At 42.4% G+C, this 18,233-nt stretch overlaps 4 protein-coding genes and 1 non-coding gene across 6 annotated transcripts; 2 read left to right on the plus strand and 3 right to left on the minus strand.

Moving 5' to 3' along the window:
* Positions 1-1,155: 1,155 nt before the first annotated feature.
* LOC112456373 lies at positions 1,156-11,315 on the plus strand. The gene is made up of 9 exons (XM_025018867.1): positions 1,156-1,255; positions 3,619-3,895; positions 4,074-4,244; positions 4,529-5,629; positions 7,248-7,413; positions 7,905-8,262; positions 8,822-9,167; positions 10,524-10,775; positions 10,852-11,315. The coding sequence occupies exons 2-9, from the start codon at positions 3,620-3,622 to the stop codon at positions 11,254-11,256; spliced, it is 3,075 nt and encodes a 1,024-aa protein (XP_024874635.1). The 5' UTR covers positions 1,156-1,255; position 3,619; the 3' UTR covers positions 11,257-11,315.
* A 120-nt stretch (positions 11,316-11,435) lies between these two features.
* LOC112456374 (IQ domain-containing protein K-like) lies at positions 11,436-12,043 on the minus strand. Its single transcript, XM_025018868.1, has 3 exons — positions 11,919-12,043; positions 11,697-11,833; positions 11,436-11,637 (listed from the first exon to the last, which is right to left on the minus strand). The coding sequence occupies exons 1-3, from the start codon at positions 12,027-12,029 to the stop codon at positions 11,454-11,456; spliced, it is 432 nt and encodes a 143-aa protein (XP_024874636.1). The 5' UTR covers positions 12,030-12,043; the 3' UTR covers positions 11,436-11,453.
* A 298-nt stretch (positions 12,044-12,341) lies between these two features.
* On the plus strand, positions 12,342-14,377 carry LOC112456362 (titin-like). 2 transcript variants are annotated; one of them, XM_025018850.1, is made up of 3 exons: positions 12,342-13,531; positions 13,607-13,981; positions 14,132-14,377. In XM_025018850.1, the coding sequence occupies exons 1-3, from the start codon at positions 12,583-12,585 to the stop codon at positions 14,362-14,364; spliced, it is 1,557 nt and encodes a 518-aa protein (XP_024874618.1). In that variant the 5' UTR covers positions 12,342-12,582; the 3' UTR covers positions 14,365-14,377. The 2 variants fall into 2 exon arrangements, with proteins under 2 accessions (XP_024874618.1, XP_024874617.1); XM_025018849.1 differs by having other exon boundaries at positions 13,607-14,377.
* Positions 14,378-14,480: 103 nt separating this feature from the next.
* LOC112456365 lies at positions 14,481-17,415 on the minus strand. Its single transcript, XM_025018855.1, has 4 exons — positions 16,233-17,415; positions 15,663-15,962; positions 15,389-15,570; positions 14,481-15,024 (listed from the first exon to the last, which is right to left on the minus strand). The coding sequence occupies exons 1-4, from the start codon at positions 16,268-16,270 to the stop codon at positions 14,507-14,509; spliced, it is 1,038 nt and encodes a 345-aa protein (XP_024874623.1). The 5' UTR covers positions 16,271-17,415; the 3' UTR covers positions 14,481-14,506.
* Positions 17,416-17,895: 480 nt separating this feature from the next.
* Positions 17,896-17,987, minus strand: Trnai-uau. Its single transcript is given in 2 exon segments — positions 17,896-17,931; positions 17,950-17,987. It is a non-coding gene; the product is annotated as a tRNA-Ile (tRNA).
* Between the last annotated feature and the right edge of the window lie 246 nt (positions 17,988-18,233).

Here is an 18,233-nt window from a genome sequence, read left to right on the forward strand (position 1 = left end):
CTCAAAATGACGTAAAGGATATAATTATGTAAAGCATAATTAATTCATCAAATATAAATTAAATGGCAGACAACGGTTCTACATTTGTAGTATTTGTACATGTTCCTGTCTCTTGCATAACGTCAGATATACCAGAAAAACCCATTCGGTGTTCTCCAGGAACTGTGTGGCAAACTAATTTCACGAAAGACCATGCGAGTCGACCTCTTCGTGCTTGATGGGATTTCACACTCGCGGTCGCTTCTTTGTTTTCAAAGAAAGCAACTTAAATTAAATTCGTATATAGAGAATATTGGAACTTTAATGCTTTTAATTGTTTTATTTTTAATTATAGCGCGCGAAGGGGTAGCGCGCTATATAATGATTAAAAATATCCTCACTCGATTCTTGTTATATATTTTGCTATTATAAACATTAAAAGGTTTTTAATACAATGAATCGTCGTAATCAGCCGTGAAGCAATCAAGTATTAATTTGTCTAACAATAAGTCTAAATAATTTAGTGCGCCAGACCTTGTTGCCAAGAATTAATGAAAATTTTTAATCAAATACTGCAAATGTTGAATTAAGATATGTGTTTAACAGAAATCATATTAAATATACCATTGTTATTCTTTCACAGTGCAGGATTAATGGATTATTCAGTGTAAATTTCTCCCGAAGCCGGTATTTAAATTTCAATTGTACCGCATTGAAGTTCATTGTATTCTTTGTTTCCGATAAAATAAATATTCCGAATGTTATCGAGAGAAAACAGCAAGTATAATGTAAAGTATATAATTTTCTATGTGTATATCCGATAAGTATATCGTTTCCCAATGTACGTGAAACGGAAAACAGGACGTCACTTAGTAAGTCCTGTAGTAAGAGCGTAAAAACGGCGTAGAAATGTGACGCCTTTTCATATTCATGTGACGAAGATGAGTCTGACACACTCGAGGTACGTTGTTCGAGTTACACACCTTTTTCAGATTAGCTTTGTTTTTACGGTCTGCCAGAAGAAGCGTCACGAAGACGGATGTCCGCCTGTCGTCGAATGACTCACGGATCTACCCCACCGGTTCACGCGACGGGCCCAGCATCCCCGAAAGGGACGGCTTGTATATAAGATTCGTGACGACTTCGGTAAAAGCACTAGACTGCGGCGTCGTGCAGGGAGAAAGTGTTCGGTTAGAGAGCGAGAGTCCGAGTATAAGACGCGGTCGCGGACCGAGAAAATCAGTTTATCGCGGGTGCAACTGGAGACAACGGTCAGGTATGTATTTTTAAACGACTAACAATCAACAATTTTTTTATATTTTATCAAAAATATAAGAGATTGTTTTGTTGCTACAGTGGTGTAATTTTATTTTAAAAACATTTTAAATCTGTACGAAAATATAATTAACAATTGCAAAAGTATCTATATGTAATATTAGAGAAAAGATATTAATAAATAATAGAATTCACCGTGTGCGCCAAATTCGAATTCTAAATTTGAACTTTTGTTAGCTATACAAAATGAATGAATGAATCAATTAACAGAGGCAAAATCGGGATATAACAGGGGAAGTAATTATGCAGATGATCCTTTCAGTAAATAGTCAAATATTTTCGAAATAGCGATGACGTGCTTTAAATTATAAACCAAATGTAAATCGCGAAAATGGATATGGAATCTCATGTTTAATTACAGAGTAAGTTGTTGTCTAATTCAGAAGAGATTCTATTTTTCAGAAAAAAAAATATTTTTCGTCGATGCGCAGCGATCGTGGCAAGGAATGTTTTTATCGATTACCGATTGACCGAGACAACATAACATTTGCATACGCTCATCGCTATTTGTTTAATAATTGGAGAATTGAGATTTTTCCAATATATTTTTTAAACGCGCACAGATATTTCATAAAATGCAAAATACTTTATCGAAATTAGGAGTGAAAAGCGTTCGCCTACGTGTGTCGCTATATATCACGGAATATATATCTATAAAAACTTTCTCCTCTTTAAATACCGCCTCCGCATCGTCCCTATTCAGATTCCGCGGATTTGTCAAGCATATCTGACCCACTATTGTATGCTAAGGACGAGTTACCCTACATTCTGCTACGAAGAGGGAGCTATCGGTGATCAACTTTTATTTGACTTGGTTTTTTAAAGCAGGACTAATACGAAACTTTCAGACATTTTACTTGAAAATTTAAGTATTTCTTCTTCTTGCACTTTGTAGATTTTGTTTATATTTTTAAATGAAAGCCCCGAAATAAAAGAAGCGAATTCGACGATTTAACTTAGAGTAATAAAAATGCTGGATTTAGAATAGCCATAAAATTTTTAATGAGTCGAATGATGTAGGACGACTTAGTTGTTTTTCTATTGCCGGCCTACTTCGAAATAATTGATTTATCGTGAGAAGCGCGAGTCATTGGAGGATGGTTAAAGGGAATATATAAAGCCGGTCGCGTTACTCGTAACTTGGACATCATAAAGGAAGCCACGATACATGAATGTCATAAAGTGCCAATACGAATTCGCGGTATAATGAGATGTCAAGGCAAGTGGAAAGTAAAATATTGAAATTATTTGCACGTTCGCGACACGTAACCACTTTCACTGTCGTAGGCGGTAAAATGAAATACGCGCCGTGACGTGTTATGTAGACTTTTGCCAAATGTAGCAACTCTAGTCTGAAGCTCGCATATTAATAATCGCTTTAAAAAATGCTCCATCGCAAACGTTAGATCGTATATGAAAACACTTCACCCAATTTGAAATTTAAATCATCCCGCCCGAGAGTGGACGTCATACCGCATTCGTTACGCAATTGCTTTCCCCCTGTTGACAAAGTGATTTCGGAAAGTGTAAAGTAAAATAATACGAGAAGATGTACTCGGCAAGAGACGTCACGTTATATGAACCGGCCAAACGACTTTCACCCAACTTCCTCTCGCTTTCGTTGGTCCCTTCTCAGTTTAATTACACGCCTGTATGCGTCTTCGTGCAAGACAACCTTAGTCCCCGGTACCGTTACCGGAAACCGGTATCTACACTTGGATGAGTAAGAATGTTACTCCGGTAAGCAATAAAGACTTTTTGCTTTCTCGAGCAATCAAAAGATACCGAGAGACTTTAGAGTAGAATTGAATGTATAATTATACTGACACTGAGGTCAAATACGTATCCACGATTTTGACCCGATTTCGGTTTGAAGTAGCTGTGTTCCGCAGTCGTCGCGAACAATGAAACGAACGGAGAAAGGCGAGATGCACTTTCACGTGGATCTACGCTCGGTACTCACGGAGAAATTGTCGAGAGATACTTGCGAGAGATCGATTGAAAAGAAAATCATCAGGCGCTTTGCGTCAAAGATTAAATTAAAATAATAAAGTGAAAACAGAGTAGAAAGAAAAGTAACGAAATAAAATAATTACATTACATTAAATTGAAATACGTACATAACAGATAATGATATATGATCGTGTATCAAAAAATAAATTCTAATAATATATTAAATAGCAATTTGTTCAAAATGATGAATTATAATAAAATCATTAAAAGTAAAGTGTAATAAAAAAAAACAAGGTTATTTCTTGGTCAAGAAGATAGACATAAAACTAAGCCTTTTGTTTTCTGTTACAGGATGAAGACGCAATTCATCCTGATAGCTTGCTTGGCAATAGCGAGGCAAATATTTGGTACTCAAGTGTACGAGACGCCGAGTGACTCTTCGGAACAACAATGGCAGCCGTGGAAAACCCAAGACTCGATCCAAGCGTCGAACGGAGAAGAAGACAAGTATCGTCCCGTCACGTTCGATGCCTCTGCATCGCAACAAAAAGAGTCGCAACAATCGTTTTATAATGCGAATATTCAATCGGGCGCCAGCGGAGTGGCCGACGTCGTTGGCAAGCAACCGGTACGGATTTTATCGTCATCACAAAATATTTAAACATTATAAATATAATTAAAATCAGAAATATATAAATTTTGATAAAGTAATATCTTATATATACATTGAGTTAAAAAACGAGAACTTTAAAGAAAATATAACAATTTATAGAGATTTATGAATATGTTTGTATATTCAATTATAGATTGATTCTGTGATCGACAATATTCTCGTGTCTAATCGGCAAGGTCGCAATCTCGAGGGGTACGATGAAGTCTATTCCGATCCTAACGTACAAAATGCTTTGCAGCTTGGTAATGATACGATCGCACGTACTTACATCAGGGACAAACTCTGCTCCCTCGGTTTGATGAACGTGAGTATAGTTTTATAGGCCAATTAATTTTCTCAATCAGTAGGGATATAATTAGCATTCTTTAATTCAATTTCTTTTCTGCTTTAGAAGTTTCAAAATTATTTAATATTAAAAATATAATATTAAAATATGAGTATAATTAATGTTCCAAATTTCTTTCCTTCTTCATTCAATTTACAAATATCATATTTGTAAATTTTCGAAAGCTCAAAACCTATGTTTCACATATTAAATAATAACGAGACTCACGTTTATAAAGACGATGCATTAATTATCTTATACAGTGCGAAGACATGGAAGGACGACGTCCTTACTATTCTCCTCACCGCGACATTCATCCGCTCGACGTTATCTACGCTCAACCGGTGACCATCAAGCCGGTAGGCCGTCCACTTCCGGCCATACCTGTAAAGCGGCCCTACGGTCCAGCGAAACCCGTGCCATTACCTCCGAGTTTCGGAGGTTCCCCGTTGGGGCCCAACATTTATCCTGGACTCGGACCGACGTTCGGTAGACCTCCGCCTAGCTTCGTCGGGCCCTATCCCGGCTACAAGAAACCCGGCCTTCCTCCTCCGTTCGTATCCAAACCCGTATACGACCCAGGCGTCATCGAACCCGATTTCGAGGACAAGTTTATCGACAAGAAACAGGTGGTTTTGCATCAACCGAGTGCCTCGGGCGTTCAACAACACGTTCATCATCATTACCATCACGGAGAGGGTGCCGGCATCGCGCCCAATCCCGTAGTCGGGTCATCTCCCACGTTCGGTGGTCTCGGCAGTTATGGTTACGGAAACGGCGGTACTTACGGCGCCACGATCAACGATTTCGAGGATTACAAAAAAGCGTTCAAGATCAAAGCGCCCGCGAGCAACGGCGGCCCGTCGATTTCTTCCTCGAAAGGCTATGCCAATCGTTATCCCACTTACGAGAAGCCGAACGGCAAACAGTTCGCTTCCGGTGGACAACTCGGCGGCAATAATCAATTCCTCGGGAACGGTGGTTACGACGGCGATTATCCGTTCAATAACGGCGCTGACAGTAGTTTCGGTTCCACGTCTTACGAGGATTGCGTATGCGTGCCGTACGATCAATGCGCGACGATCAATCACGTGGGCCGCAAGGACGATCTCTACTTGGCTATCGATCCGCGCAATCTCGACAAGGACATCGAGGCTGAAACTGTCGAGGTGGTGATCACCGACGGAAACGGCACAATGAACGTCGTGAGGGTGCCCAAGGGAGTGAACGAGACCGAGCAGATCGAGCAGACGAAAAACGAACGAACGGAGGAAGAAGAGGCTGGGAAAGCGGAAGTTACGAAGCGAAACCGCAGGGATGTCAAGCACGTTACCAAGAAGGACGACAAGCAGGAGATACAAGAAGTAAGTTGACACGGGCTGTTTCTCTCGCTTTTCTTGCGAGTTTCGAGCGGACGATGCGACAATCGATGTATAAATTACCAAACTTTGATATTTAGAATTTAGAATTAAGAAATTAAAATTTAGATTGAAAATCAATCAATCAATTTACATTATTCGACGCATCGAAAGCTCAACTCGTATATTCAATTAAGTTATTGGACGTGCAATGCCAGAAAATGCATGCCACTTGCAGCACATATATGTAACGCTATTGTTTTAACGTATCGCTCAGTTTGACACGTTCATTCAGTCGGTTCGTCCTAGACCACGCAACCACGCAATTAAACGTCCGTACTAGAAAACGATAGATTAGAAGCCGTCGTAGCGGAGGACATCGGGACTCGTGCGATCTGGGTCGAACGAACGCCTCTAATAAAGCGCGAGCGAATACGACGGAAAAGCGACGGAAAGTCTCGACTATAATCAACGTGCTAATCCTCCCGGAAAAAAAGTAATCGGGATGAAAAAGAGAGAGAGACAGACCTCGGTTCTCCACGTGAATTTGTTCGACTCTCTCGTTGCAGAGACTGACGGTAGGAACCGGCAATCTGGACACCTCGAAACTGAACGTGAGGCCGACTTGGGGCGTCAGTTTCGGCCTACCGCAGACCGGTGGTGTCGGTCCGATCGCGCCCCACCCTGGTAATCCCCTGGGGACCCCGGGGTACACGCCGGGCTACGGGCTAGTCGGCGGACAGGGCATAAATCTCGGCCCGGTCGCCGTGAATCCGCTCGTAGCGGTGCAGGTCACCAAAGACGAGTACGGCGAGAAGATTGTCAAACCTTACGTGAACCTTCACGTGACGCCCAATCCAGGACTTATTCACAAACTAGGCCACCTCCTGGCTTACAAGAAATACGGACTGTACGGCGGTCATTACGGCGGTCATTATGGCGGTCATCACGGCGGAAATTACGGCACTTACGCTCCTCATTATCACACGCATCACGAGAGACCGATCTATCATTACCCGTCGAGACCGCCGTTTTATCCGTCGCACGATGTTCACCATCACGAACCGATCTACCATAAGCCTCACGGCGGATACTATCCCACCTACTACAAGGACGATAACGACGATTACGATGACTACGATTATTCGGATGATTATCGGGATGATTACTATAGAAACGTTCGCGCGGGAAACGCGTCGACGACGAAAGGTAGACAGTTCTCGTCGAAGGATTTACCGCAGGCTTCGCCGCAAGGACTGGCCGGCGACGAGCGACAGGGGAGCGGGAAGATTACCTTCTCGGACAGAAGGAGACGCGACACGAAGACGCTTAGCGAAACGGCGTCGGAGGTAAGGACACGGTCGGTTGGTCTGCTCGTTCCGCTGAACAGACTTAACCGTTGTAATAACGAGGTTGTAGAGCCGCTGTAAAGCGGCTGAGGCCGTCGGCGGATGACTCAGGACGACGATCACGGCGATACCGACTCCGCGAACTTACGAAACGCGGGACTGTCAAACTGAGCGGCGGTGTATAGCACAGATAGAAGTCGAGAACACGATAAGTAGAGAACTTGTCGCGGGTGCGTCGTGACGAGATTAACTGACCAATCTCTTTTTATCCGCAGAGACGATACGGACGTCCGCCAGCTTGCGGTGCTCATCACGTCTGCTGCCAGAAATCGCACATAATAGGGGCACGCCCGCGACCCGGTCAATGCGGAGTTAGGAACACGCAGGGCATCAATGGCCGTATCAAGACCCCGGTCTACGTCGACGGTGACTCTGAATTCGGTACGCGACTTCTAATGTAATTTACTGAATGGATAGCATTTGTAGAAAAGGAGCCAACTGTCAATAGTTTGAATTAGAGATATTTTAGAGAAAAATACCCGCGTCGAAAGACACAAAGAAGATATCTTTCTCTTTTGTTATAATTTCAAGAATAGCAAACGTTTATCTGATCGCAATTTTATAGAGTTGATGTATGTTTAATGAAAACATTTAATGAAAAGGGGAATTAACGTTCAATGAAACATTTCTGAATGTAGACCAGTCGTTGTTATCGTGAATTTAACATTACTATAATATTAAATTTAAAACATTAATTTTTCATATGTTTTAAATACTTAATGCGTAATTTCATATATTGTAATTTTATTGCAGTTTGATATTATTTGAGATCTTTTTCACACATACGTAACAATGAATATCAAATTTTTAATATTTTATTATATATAAATGTTAAATCATATTATTATTCTATGAAATCTTTCCTAATTCAGGTGAATACCCGTGGCAAGTGGCTATTCTGAAGAAGGACACCACGGAAAGCGTCTACGTTTGCGGAGGTACCTTGATCTCGCCCCGACACATCATCACCGCCGCTCATTGCGTCAAGACCCATGCCGGTCGTGATCTTCGCGCACGATTAGGCGAATGGGACGTGAATCACGACGTCGAGTTCTATCCCTACATCGAGCGCGACATTGTGAGCGTCTTCGTGCACCCCGAGTTCTATGCCGGCACTCTTGCCAACGACATTGCCATTCTGAAGCTGGATCACGACGTCGATTTCGAAAAGAACCCTCACATCAGCGCCGCCTGTTTGCCGGATAAACACGATGACTTCACCGGAACAAGGTGCGTTTTCCATTTACAAAACGCGACGGACCGTCGCGAAGACAATTATTTAAACAATTTTTTAATATTACGAGAATTGCTTCTAAATTCAAAGTTAGTATATTTTGAGTCTGAGTCTTATAACTCTCTAGATTTGTTAGAGACACAATTGATTTCAATACAGTTGCAGTGACGGAAAATTTTCGTGGAAATTTCTAAAATGTTTTTCGATCTTATATCTTTAGGATTATAATTATTAATAAACGTTATAGAGCATTATAACGTTTTTTTAAATATAATAATATCTCAAAGATTTTTAAATTTTATATAAACCTAGACGACTCTATCACCAAACGTGGCAATCCATTAAATCAATTATCTCTTATTTTCCGTGAATTCACGGAGAAGAGCAGCAGATAATATTTCAAGGAAAATTGATATACATAAGTTACATGATTCCAATAAATGTTTAAAAAATTCCTATTATTAAAAGTCAAATAATTGTAACCGAAAACTCTTTCGGACTCTCGCTCGTAAACGCGGCTTTAATCGAAATCTGATGAATCGTAATGTATGGCAGATGCTGGACCACCGGATGGGGCAAGGACGCCTTCGGCGATTACGGCAAGTATCAGAACATCCTAAAGGAAGTGGACGTACCTGTCGTCAGCAACTACGTTTGCGAGCAGCAGATGAGGCGGACGCGGCTGGGACCTACCTTCAATCTCCATCCGGGCTTCATCTGCGCCGGCGGCGAGGAGGGCAAGGACGCCTGCAAGGGTGACGGCGGCGGCCCGATGGTCTGCGAGCGTCACGGCCACTGGCAGTTGACCGGCATCGTCTCCTGGGGCATCGGGTGCGGTCAGCCGAACGTGCCCGGCGTCTACGCTCGCGTCTCTCACTACCTCGACTGGATCCGTCAGATTGTGGATTACTAAAAGAGAAAAATTCAGTTCCAAATCTTAATACGAAAAAAAGGACTTGGCAAGGTCTCGTTTTTCGAAATCAACCGTTGTTTAAACGAAAAAAAATTGATAACGACGGCTCGCGATATTTAATTTCGTAGATATAGAAAGAGGCATATATTTATGTGTATTATATTTATACACTAAAATGGTTAATTTTTATTTGTATACGATATATTCTGTTAAGTGAGGCAGAGAGATATTCGTTTGATCATTCGTGTCTTGTCTAGGTTTTCCTTTTTTTTATTTTTTAATTTAAAAATGCCTAACTTATTGTACATATTATATGTCTCTAGATCGTGCGATCTCGGCGCTATTTGCGCACCGAGGCTGACAATTTAATATACGGCAATACGCAATTCGCGAAGTGTGATTCGAGCGTTCGGATCGTCGAGTAATGCATTTTCTTTGCAACAGCTTATATATTATATTTATCGATTTAATAAATAACTTACACGTATACCTCTGTGTGTTCCACGACTGCTTCTCTGCTCCGTCGACGCATCCCGCGTAATTGCGATCGACCGAGAACTCTCTCTCTCTCTCTCTCTCTCTCTCGTGCGCGCGCGCGACCTGCAATCGAATTTGTCGCAAAAATGAAATGTTTAAATACTGCCATGGGCAAAAGAAAAACGGGGAGCGACAAAAGCGCGTTAAACGCGACAAGCAACGTCTCGACGTTTTCTCAAAGGCGCTCTACATCCCGCGAGAAAGATTCTGCGCGAGAAAATACGCCAACGCGAACTTCGGCCATTTTGCAAGGGCTGGCGTCTCGAAGGATCGTACGCTTCCAAGCGGATTCTTGAAATTTTCGACCATAAGTGGACATCGCGACGATATACTATATACATGTGCCTTTACGGGACACCCGAGGGATCATATCGCCTCTCGGATGTCTCTGATACCGTTCAGGACATCTTTATCGCTCGGAAAATCATTCAACTTACCTCTCGCGACCGGAATCGCGTGCATCGTTCGCGACATCGTCGCATATTTGAATCGGCGAGAACCGCGAGAACGTCGCTCCGAGCTCCGAAACCGAGGCATGCCGACCGCGTCCGAGAACGTCCGAACGTCCGAAGACGATTACGATATGAGTGCCGCCATCTCTCACCGAAATAAAAAAGTAACGGATCTGTCTATAACCTCTCGTGTGATTTTCAAAACACTTGTCTCGCTTGTCTGTTGTCGTTCGATATATACGTGGTTTTTGTAAGATAGACGTTGATCTCGATGTCGCGTCTCAGGAATAATTGAGGACGACGTTAACGAGGAGTTGAGCGGTGATCCGGTGCGCAGAATCATTCGGTGGACGAGGAAATCCGCGGGGAGTCCCGAGGTGGTGATCCAGGTCGACGATCGTTCGCCGGTCAGCCACGCACGATGCCTATAAAGTTAATCGGTCGTACGACGGATTTCAAGGGAAAGCCCTTGTGGGAGATCCTGGGAAACCTGAAGAACTTCGGCGTCGGCAGACTCGTGATAAGGAATCGCTTTCAGAGGTATCCCGAGCCCTGTTACATGAAGATACTGAAGGTCGCCGGGATGCCCATGCCTGAGGAACCCTACGTGAGTACTGGAGACGATGTGCGTGTCTAAATTCCGTTAGTATCGCTCTCTCTCTAACGCAGTTGCATTGTTTTAGACGGATCGCAAGGTCATGGTGCTGGTCGAGAGAGTCTTCCGCGGCCAGAAGAACCCGAAGCCGGTGCAGTTGGACAGCGCGACTTACAAGGCGGACTACATGCTGATACCTAAAGATCAGGAGCACCTCTACCTCAATAACACAAAGGTGCCGGAGATGAGAATCCTTCCTAAGATGACAGACCTTCCGCCGCTGTTCTCGCAGCTGGTAATACGCCAGATGAAGGCGAAAGGCGTCGTGGCACCCGCGGAGCCGAAATTAAACCTACGATATAACTTTTACGGAAGGAGCGTTAAGAATTACAGACTAGTCGAGGAGGGTGAAACCCCGACGGTGGAACTGAACTTTAGGGTGGACGAGTCTAGCGTTCTTTTCCCAAAGCCAGAGAAGACAGCAGCCTCGTGAGGTTTTACATATTTAATGTTCGTATGTAGTTGTTAAGAATAAACACTTTATAAATTATTCCCGCGAGGAGTGATGCAATAAATTACTTTAGAAACGTAAAAAGAAAACAGTCCGACTTTCAAAGCTCCACTCCGTTGGACGCGCGATCAAGTTCAGGAGCGTAAACATCCGCTTTCTCCGCGCGGATGACCTACAATTTATACGAGAGAGACCGTTATTCGTATTTTAATTCCTTGATTATACCAATATACCTTCCAAAACTGACGCATCTCCTGAACGTCCGTCCTTTTTCTAACGAGCCACCCGCGAACGTGTCTCTGTATGCGTGAGGCGGCCTCCTCTTTGGTCCACAGCCACGATTTCGGATAAATTGGCCTGGGACTAGAAGAGAATGTGATAAAATGATTTCTGAGAGGAACTGGGATATGTTTTCTTCTTACTGCGACTTTAGCCATAGCCTAAACTGTGGTATATTAAACACGTCCCGCCAGGTGCACAATCTGCTCGGATGCCGCGAGTTTCGGTTCCAAAGGATCTCCGCGAGATAATCCAATCCATTGAAGGAGCACTTATGTGTCTATAAGGCATAGTAATTTTTTTCCCAAGATATTTTTTGTATTTATTGACTTTGAAAACATGCGGTGTCTGGTGTAACATTATACTTCTAACGCATTTCGACGATCAGCTTCGAATAACATTTCCTTCATCGCATTTAATAAAGTCGGGAATATATTTTTATCTAAGTAATCCGGGACGCTTTCAGACGAATTCATCGTTCTGTTTGCATGTCAAGAGTTCTATGAATTTACAAAGCGAATACAGATACGAATCGGCGCAAGTTATATCGCGAGCTTTAAAACATATATACATGAAATTTGCTTGTCAACCTCAACAAAAAATAGATATTGATAATGTTAAAGTATAAGTAATAAAACTTTAGATCACATTTCGCTAATTTTTGCGAAATCGTGAAATAATGAATATGTCTCATATATAAATATGTAATCTACAGAAGCACGAAGTGTTATATATATATATAGGCTACGGTCAACGTGACGCTACAAATGCTTTGGAGCGTTCTTCTTCTCTTTCTTTCTTCATTGAAAGAAAAGAGAAGAGGAATGCTTCGAAGCATTTGTAGCGTCACATTGACCGTAGCCATAGATTCTAAATGTCCTGTAATTCTAAATGTCCTGTAAAAAACCCATGTCCTATAACTTGTCCCAAAGTCAGAGAACAGCTCCGCGCCGCAAGTATGTCACTTTATAAAATGCCTTTGAATAGATTTTAATGTTATTTAAATTAATTATTTGCAAACATTTATGAATGTTTCAATCTTCGCAAATTAAAACAGTCAAGGAATGGCCTAATGTGACGGACGGGATTTTCCCGCGGAAGAAGAACGATGCAGAACCGCGATTTCCATCGGGTGTTATTTCGAGAGACATACAAGATGAACCGGAACGGGTAATCGAGGAAACATATGTTGATAAAGTACCCGTCAATCATGATGTGCGACCTGAAGTAAAAGACATCGAAACAGAACCCATAGTTCCCCAGGAGTTTCCAATCATTCAAGAACCAGCTGTCGTTCCAACAGAAAAGATAGCTGATGACATTGAAGAGAAAATTGATTTAATTGAAAAAGAGAAATTAATCCAAGAACTTATAATCGTCCAGGAAGAAAAGATAATAGATCGTGATGAAAAGAAAATCGATTTTGTTGAAGAAAAGGAGTTAGTCGAAGAACCCGCAATCATCCCGGAAGAAATTGTCACTCCAACAGAAAAGGTAGTAGATCGCAATGAAAAGAAAATAGATTTTGTTGAAGAGGATTTAGTCCAAGAACCTACAATTATCCCGGAAGAAGCTGTCACTCCAACAGAAAAGGTAGTAGATCGCAATGAAAAGAAAATAGATTTTGTTGAAGAGGATTTAGTCCAAGAACCCACAATTATCCCGGAAGAAGCTGTCACTCCGACAGCAAAGGTAGTAGATCGGGATGAAGAGAAAATCGAATTAATTACAGAAGAAAAATTAGACGAAGAACCTGTCGAGAAAGAAATTGTCATTCCGGCAGAAAAGATAGCAGATCGCAATGATGAGAAAGTCGATTTCGTTGAAGAGGAGGACTCGGTTCTTGAAAAAATTGCAGCGGAACCCGTGCAGGAAGTTCCGATTGCGATTGAGGAACCTGAGATTATCGAAGACGAAATTAAGCTGGCGCCAACAACAAAGATTGAATTGGAACCGTCGCGGGAACTGGAAGAGGATTGTAATTAAGAATAATTATTGGCAGATATAATTTACAGAGAATTTCGTCTGATGTAATTTTGAACGATAATTTTAGTCGAGCCAGAGGAGCGCATGGAATATGGCGAGGAGGAGGAGAGCATCACTGACTACGAGAAATTTATCGACGAGGAATTGCAGGAGTCTCTGCCCGCCGTAATAGCGAGGGAAATTCCGGAGGAGCCAAAGGCGGTGCGTCGTGAAATTTCCAGGAATGCGGCCACCTTGTACGAGAGAATCGATCGCGAAAGACCTGTCAGACCAGCGGAGGAGCGAGAAGCGGTTACCGCAATGCCTGAAGAACGACCGGCTGAAGAAGAGGTATCTGCAAGACGAGCTCTCGAGAACTCGACAATAACAGAGCAGATCATCTCGCGTGAGCCTGCAGAGGATGCTTGCGAGGAAACATGCCCTGTAGTAAAGGAGCAGAAAGGCAAGCAGTTGGCTTATTTTCAAGGAATACTCAATGCTGTCATTTCCCGTATTGTATTGATCTTTCCTTCTCTCTACCTATGTCTACACCGTAACCGTATATATGTATATCAGTTTGCATTCCACAAATCGAGATTCGTTCCTATTGCAGAACGCATTATGCGCAAATTGAAGGCACGGCAGAGGGTCATAGATCATTATTATCTGACGAAAGGCTTCAGCTACTTCGAGGACGTATGCACGTGCTCTCTGGCTTGCATGGTTTATACTTTGAGCAGGGATCCGTTCGTGAAGAGCATATTCGCGTCTCTCGCATTGTTCGCAGTCGGACTGAAGCTGTGCTCCGAACTGGATGCGTGGGAGATGCCGAGTCGCGTTTCATAAGTTCAAGATATCGATATCAGTCGACACGTAATCTTCACCCAAGTCTCTCATATAACCACATGATATATAATAACTTGTTTATTCGATACACAACTATATACAATTTGAGATTCTTATATACAATCATAGGGGCATAAATAAATTAAGCGTTTAAGATTATTCGGGATTTCGCTAGCCTCTGGCGAAGCGAGGTTCTGACGATCCACAGCGACGCGATTAGCGCGAGTAACGCGATCGCCGGTATCATAATCGCTAAATAATAATTCTGCGAGGCGCGTGACTCGTATTTTGGAAGAATCACTCGAAGGACTATGTCATCCTGCCACTCGACGGTATTGTTTCGATCTGAAACACTTCTGGCACGTCTGACATGACTGCCGGGACAATCCAGAACACAATCCACAGATTCCAGACATGCCGTAGTCTTCACGGTGAGGAAAATCTCGTCGGTCTCTTTCATGCCTTCGAACATGAACGCCTGGAAAATCAGGTAATTCTCCAACGGTGACAAAGCGTATTGCTCCCGAGGACAAATCTCGTGCACGTCCGGATTCAAGCAGCCGTCTGTGTCGAGGATCCACAGACTGTTAACGATTTTCTGCCGCTGTCGCTCCTCCACGTAGTGCACCGTCACTTGGCCGATCTTCGAGTGTCGCCAGCCTTTAAACATACGAAGGGATAAATGAAAATTAAGATAATTGAGATCGCGTATAATTGAGACAATTTTCGCAATACAGGTCTATTCTCATATTTAATTGATTACGTGATTAATATAATTATAAATAATTATATAGTTAACGATCTAATTTTGCAATCTCAATTTTCCACTTGGGATTAATTTTATATTATTAATTTAATAGAATTATATAATTGACTTCTTATAAATATCTTTTTTTCTTCTCTTAGGGTGAAATTATCAGAGATCATATGTTACATGAAGTCGCGCTGTCAGAGTTTCAGACACACCATTCGTCTTACTAAAGGAATAAAAGTGCACGGTACTACTCGGCGCTAATGCGCTTACTGTCGTCGCCGTTGACTAACACGCGCAGCAGAATCTCCTCGCCGAGAACGACCGTGCCGCCGGATTTTATCCTCGCGTCGAAAATGTTTCTCGAGCCGTAAGTCTTCCTGAAGAGCCCCACGTCCACATTCAGGGCATTCTCGGCGCCGCCGTTCAGCACGCCCGGTACGTTCCTCGCTTTCCTGAAGGGAGCATAATATCTGAATAGCCCGGCGTCTGCCGCCAGATGCTTATTTTTTGCTACCTTTGCCGGGAGACAAATGACACGTCTTACGCTTCCAAAGTTTTCACGCTGATCTGCCTCGTGTGATACGCGATCCTCTGCTGGGTCTTACACCGCAACGTCACCCTGTGGTCCTCCCTCACTCGTAGACCGGGGATCACGGGGAATCTCAGGTCGAGGCAGTACGATTGGTTGCCGTCCGCGGAACAATCGACGACCCCGCAATCCCAGACCTGGTCCCTTTCAAAATTAATGCGATAAGAGTCCCTGACCGCTATCGCTCGACAAACATCGCCCGTCGCGTTGTCTATCACCGGTGGGGCTGAGTTTCTCGGCGCTTTGATGGATGCTCTATGATTATGGATTGTGTGACACATAATATAAAATTATTCGTATTATACGTATATAGACATACTATAGATTGTCAAGTTTGAATAAATAACATGATCTTATTAAAATTAAATGATCGATAGAATTGTTTAGATATGCTAAGTATATCAATCTCCTTTCTTTTGTCTTATTGCAAAGTGTGAGAATGTTTATCATTTTAGATTTGAAAAGTTTGGGAAAGACTAGCGTAGCTGCGGTAAAAGATCGAGAGTTTGAAGCGAATTTCATTACCTGAAGAACAATTCGTCTCCCGTGTTCTGACAGGACATCTCCTCAATACTGACGCTGTTCGCTAAGGACAATGGTGGTGTTTCACTGAAAGGAGGAGGAGAAGGAGGAGGCTGCGTTGTAGTCTGTTGAGGGTGTTTGCCTTGCGGGAAAGTGGGTCGACGATGATGCTGAGGTATTTGCGACCCGTCGCTCCCCGGATACCTGTCGTGCGGGCCCTTGCGCGTGAGGACTCGCAAGGCATCCCGTCCGGGCAGATGATACAGCGCGTTCGGATAGTTTCTGGTCTCATCCGTCACCGCAACCGGCACGTTCCGCGCTCTGTTATCGATCACTTCCGGCAGGGAGAAATCCGGAATCGAAGCTGGTGGTAAATAACCGTTGTCGTGGAGTATCGCCACCCTCGAGACGTTGTATCGGCGATGGAAATTCACGAAGACCGCCTCATCCTGAGGCTCGAATCCGCCCGCGAGGTTTCCCGAGGATATCGCGCCGACGAGGAGCAGCCACCGATATATCTGCAAAAATGATCGCCAATTAGTTAAATAAATTATTTAACGTAACGTTTGAATTAAGCGTAAATTTTCGAGATCGTTACGTGGGTCGACCACATTTTGTATTGCGGATCATAACACGGTTGAGACATATTGAGTAGCGGAGGTGTGACTGACAATCGGCGAAGTCGCGGGTGGGCTTTTAAAGCGCTTTTAAAACGCACGCCTTCACGAAACCGGATCCTGGGTAGTCATTGTTCCGCCCGGCGGACAAACATCGGTGAACACCGACCACCGCGCGATTTTAATAGGTACCGCATTTCGTGATTTGGTTGACGATCAAGTACTTAGCATAAAACATCGTTCGTGTATCCTCGATTTTAACGCGACTGCCATTAATAACGATAACGGCGAGATCTGTCGTCGTCCCTCTCACGCTGTCCATTATATCTCGATCAATTTGGGTCAGGAGGCTTCTCTGTGACTCGCATACAGTCGCACGATGTCCATTTTCAGATTTCCAGTCCGACATCACTGATATTATGTATGCATATGCATGTTAACTCTTTATGCGCCGCTGTATTTTTTTTCCAAGAAAAAACAAGCGTGCTTTATGGTGCTATATTTTACATCGATAATAATATATGGAATATGTATGCATACACCATTTATATGTATATATTTTAAGATCAATAAGATATATGTTATATATGCTACATCTACATATATTTTTTATTATATGTTATATATTTTTAAATACAATTATATTATATTTAAAAAATTTATTACATTTAAAAAAATATACATATTTATTACACTATGTGACTATATTTTTTTTATATGTCGCAAAGTTATTGGAAATTTTTTAACGATGGATTTTTTTGACGATATAATTTTTAAACAAATTTTTACTGAAAATGTACATGTTAATATAATTAATATATCACATTAATTTTTAATATTAAAATAGAGCATTGAGTATTATATAGTATAATTAATTACATTGTAATGTTATCCTTATTACGTGCCGAAATTAACGTAAAATGTATAGCGTCGGTCACATTTAATAATTAATTTAATTGACTGCATAGAAGTAATGTTAAACGCGAGAAATTACAAAACAATCAGATTGATTAGCATATATGTCGACGGACAAAGGAAAAAAAAAATAATGCTCCAGGTGAGGCTCGAACTCACAACCCCGGCATTGCTCACGTGAACTGCTTTATAAGTACCGTGCGCTAACCAATTGCGCCACTGGAGCACTTGCAAATGAACCCGGTAAACGGGGCTCTTCAGCGGTGGTAGCGATAACGCCGGAAGCCCCTCGCTTTTATTTCACGTATCGTCAATCTGCGCATCGCAAATAAATTCAAATATAATTTCGACAATTTTTGCAAAAATCGAGCTCAAGTGGAAACGAACTTTCTGCTCTATTATCGAAATAATTGTCAAATGTATTCGACGTACTCATACCTATTCGCGCATATTGCAAGTATTCGTTTTATTT

Source organism: Temnothorax curvispinosus, unplaced genomic scaffold (genome assembly GCF_003070985.1).
Source record: "Temnothorax curvispinosus isolate PA1 unplaced genomic scaffold, ASM307098v1 QBEX01006756.1, whole genome shotgun sequence".
Lineage (NCBI taxonomy): Eukaryota > Metazoa > Arthropoda > Insecta > Hymenoptera > Formicidae > Temnothorax > Temnothorax curvispinosus.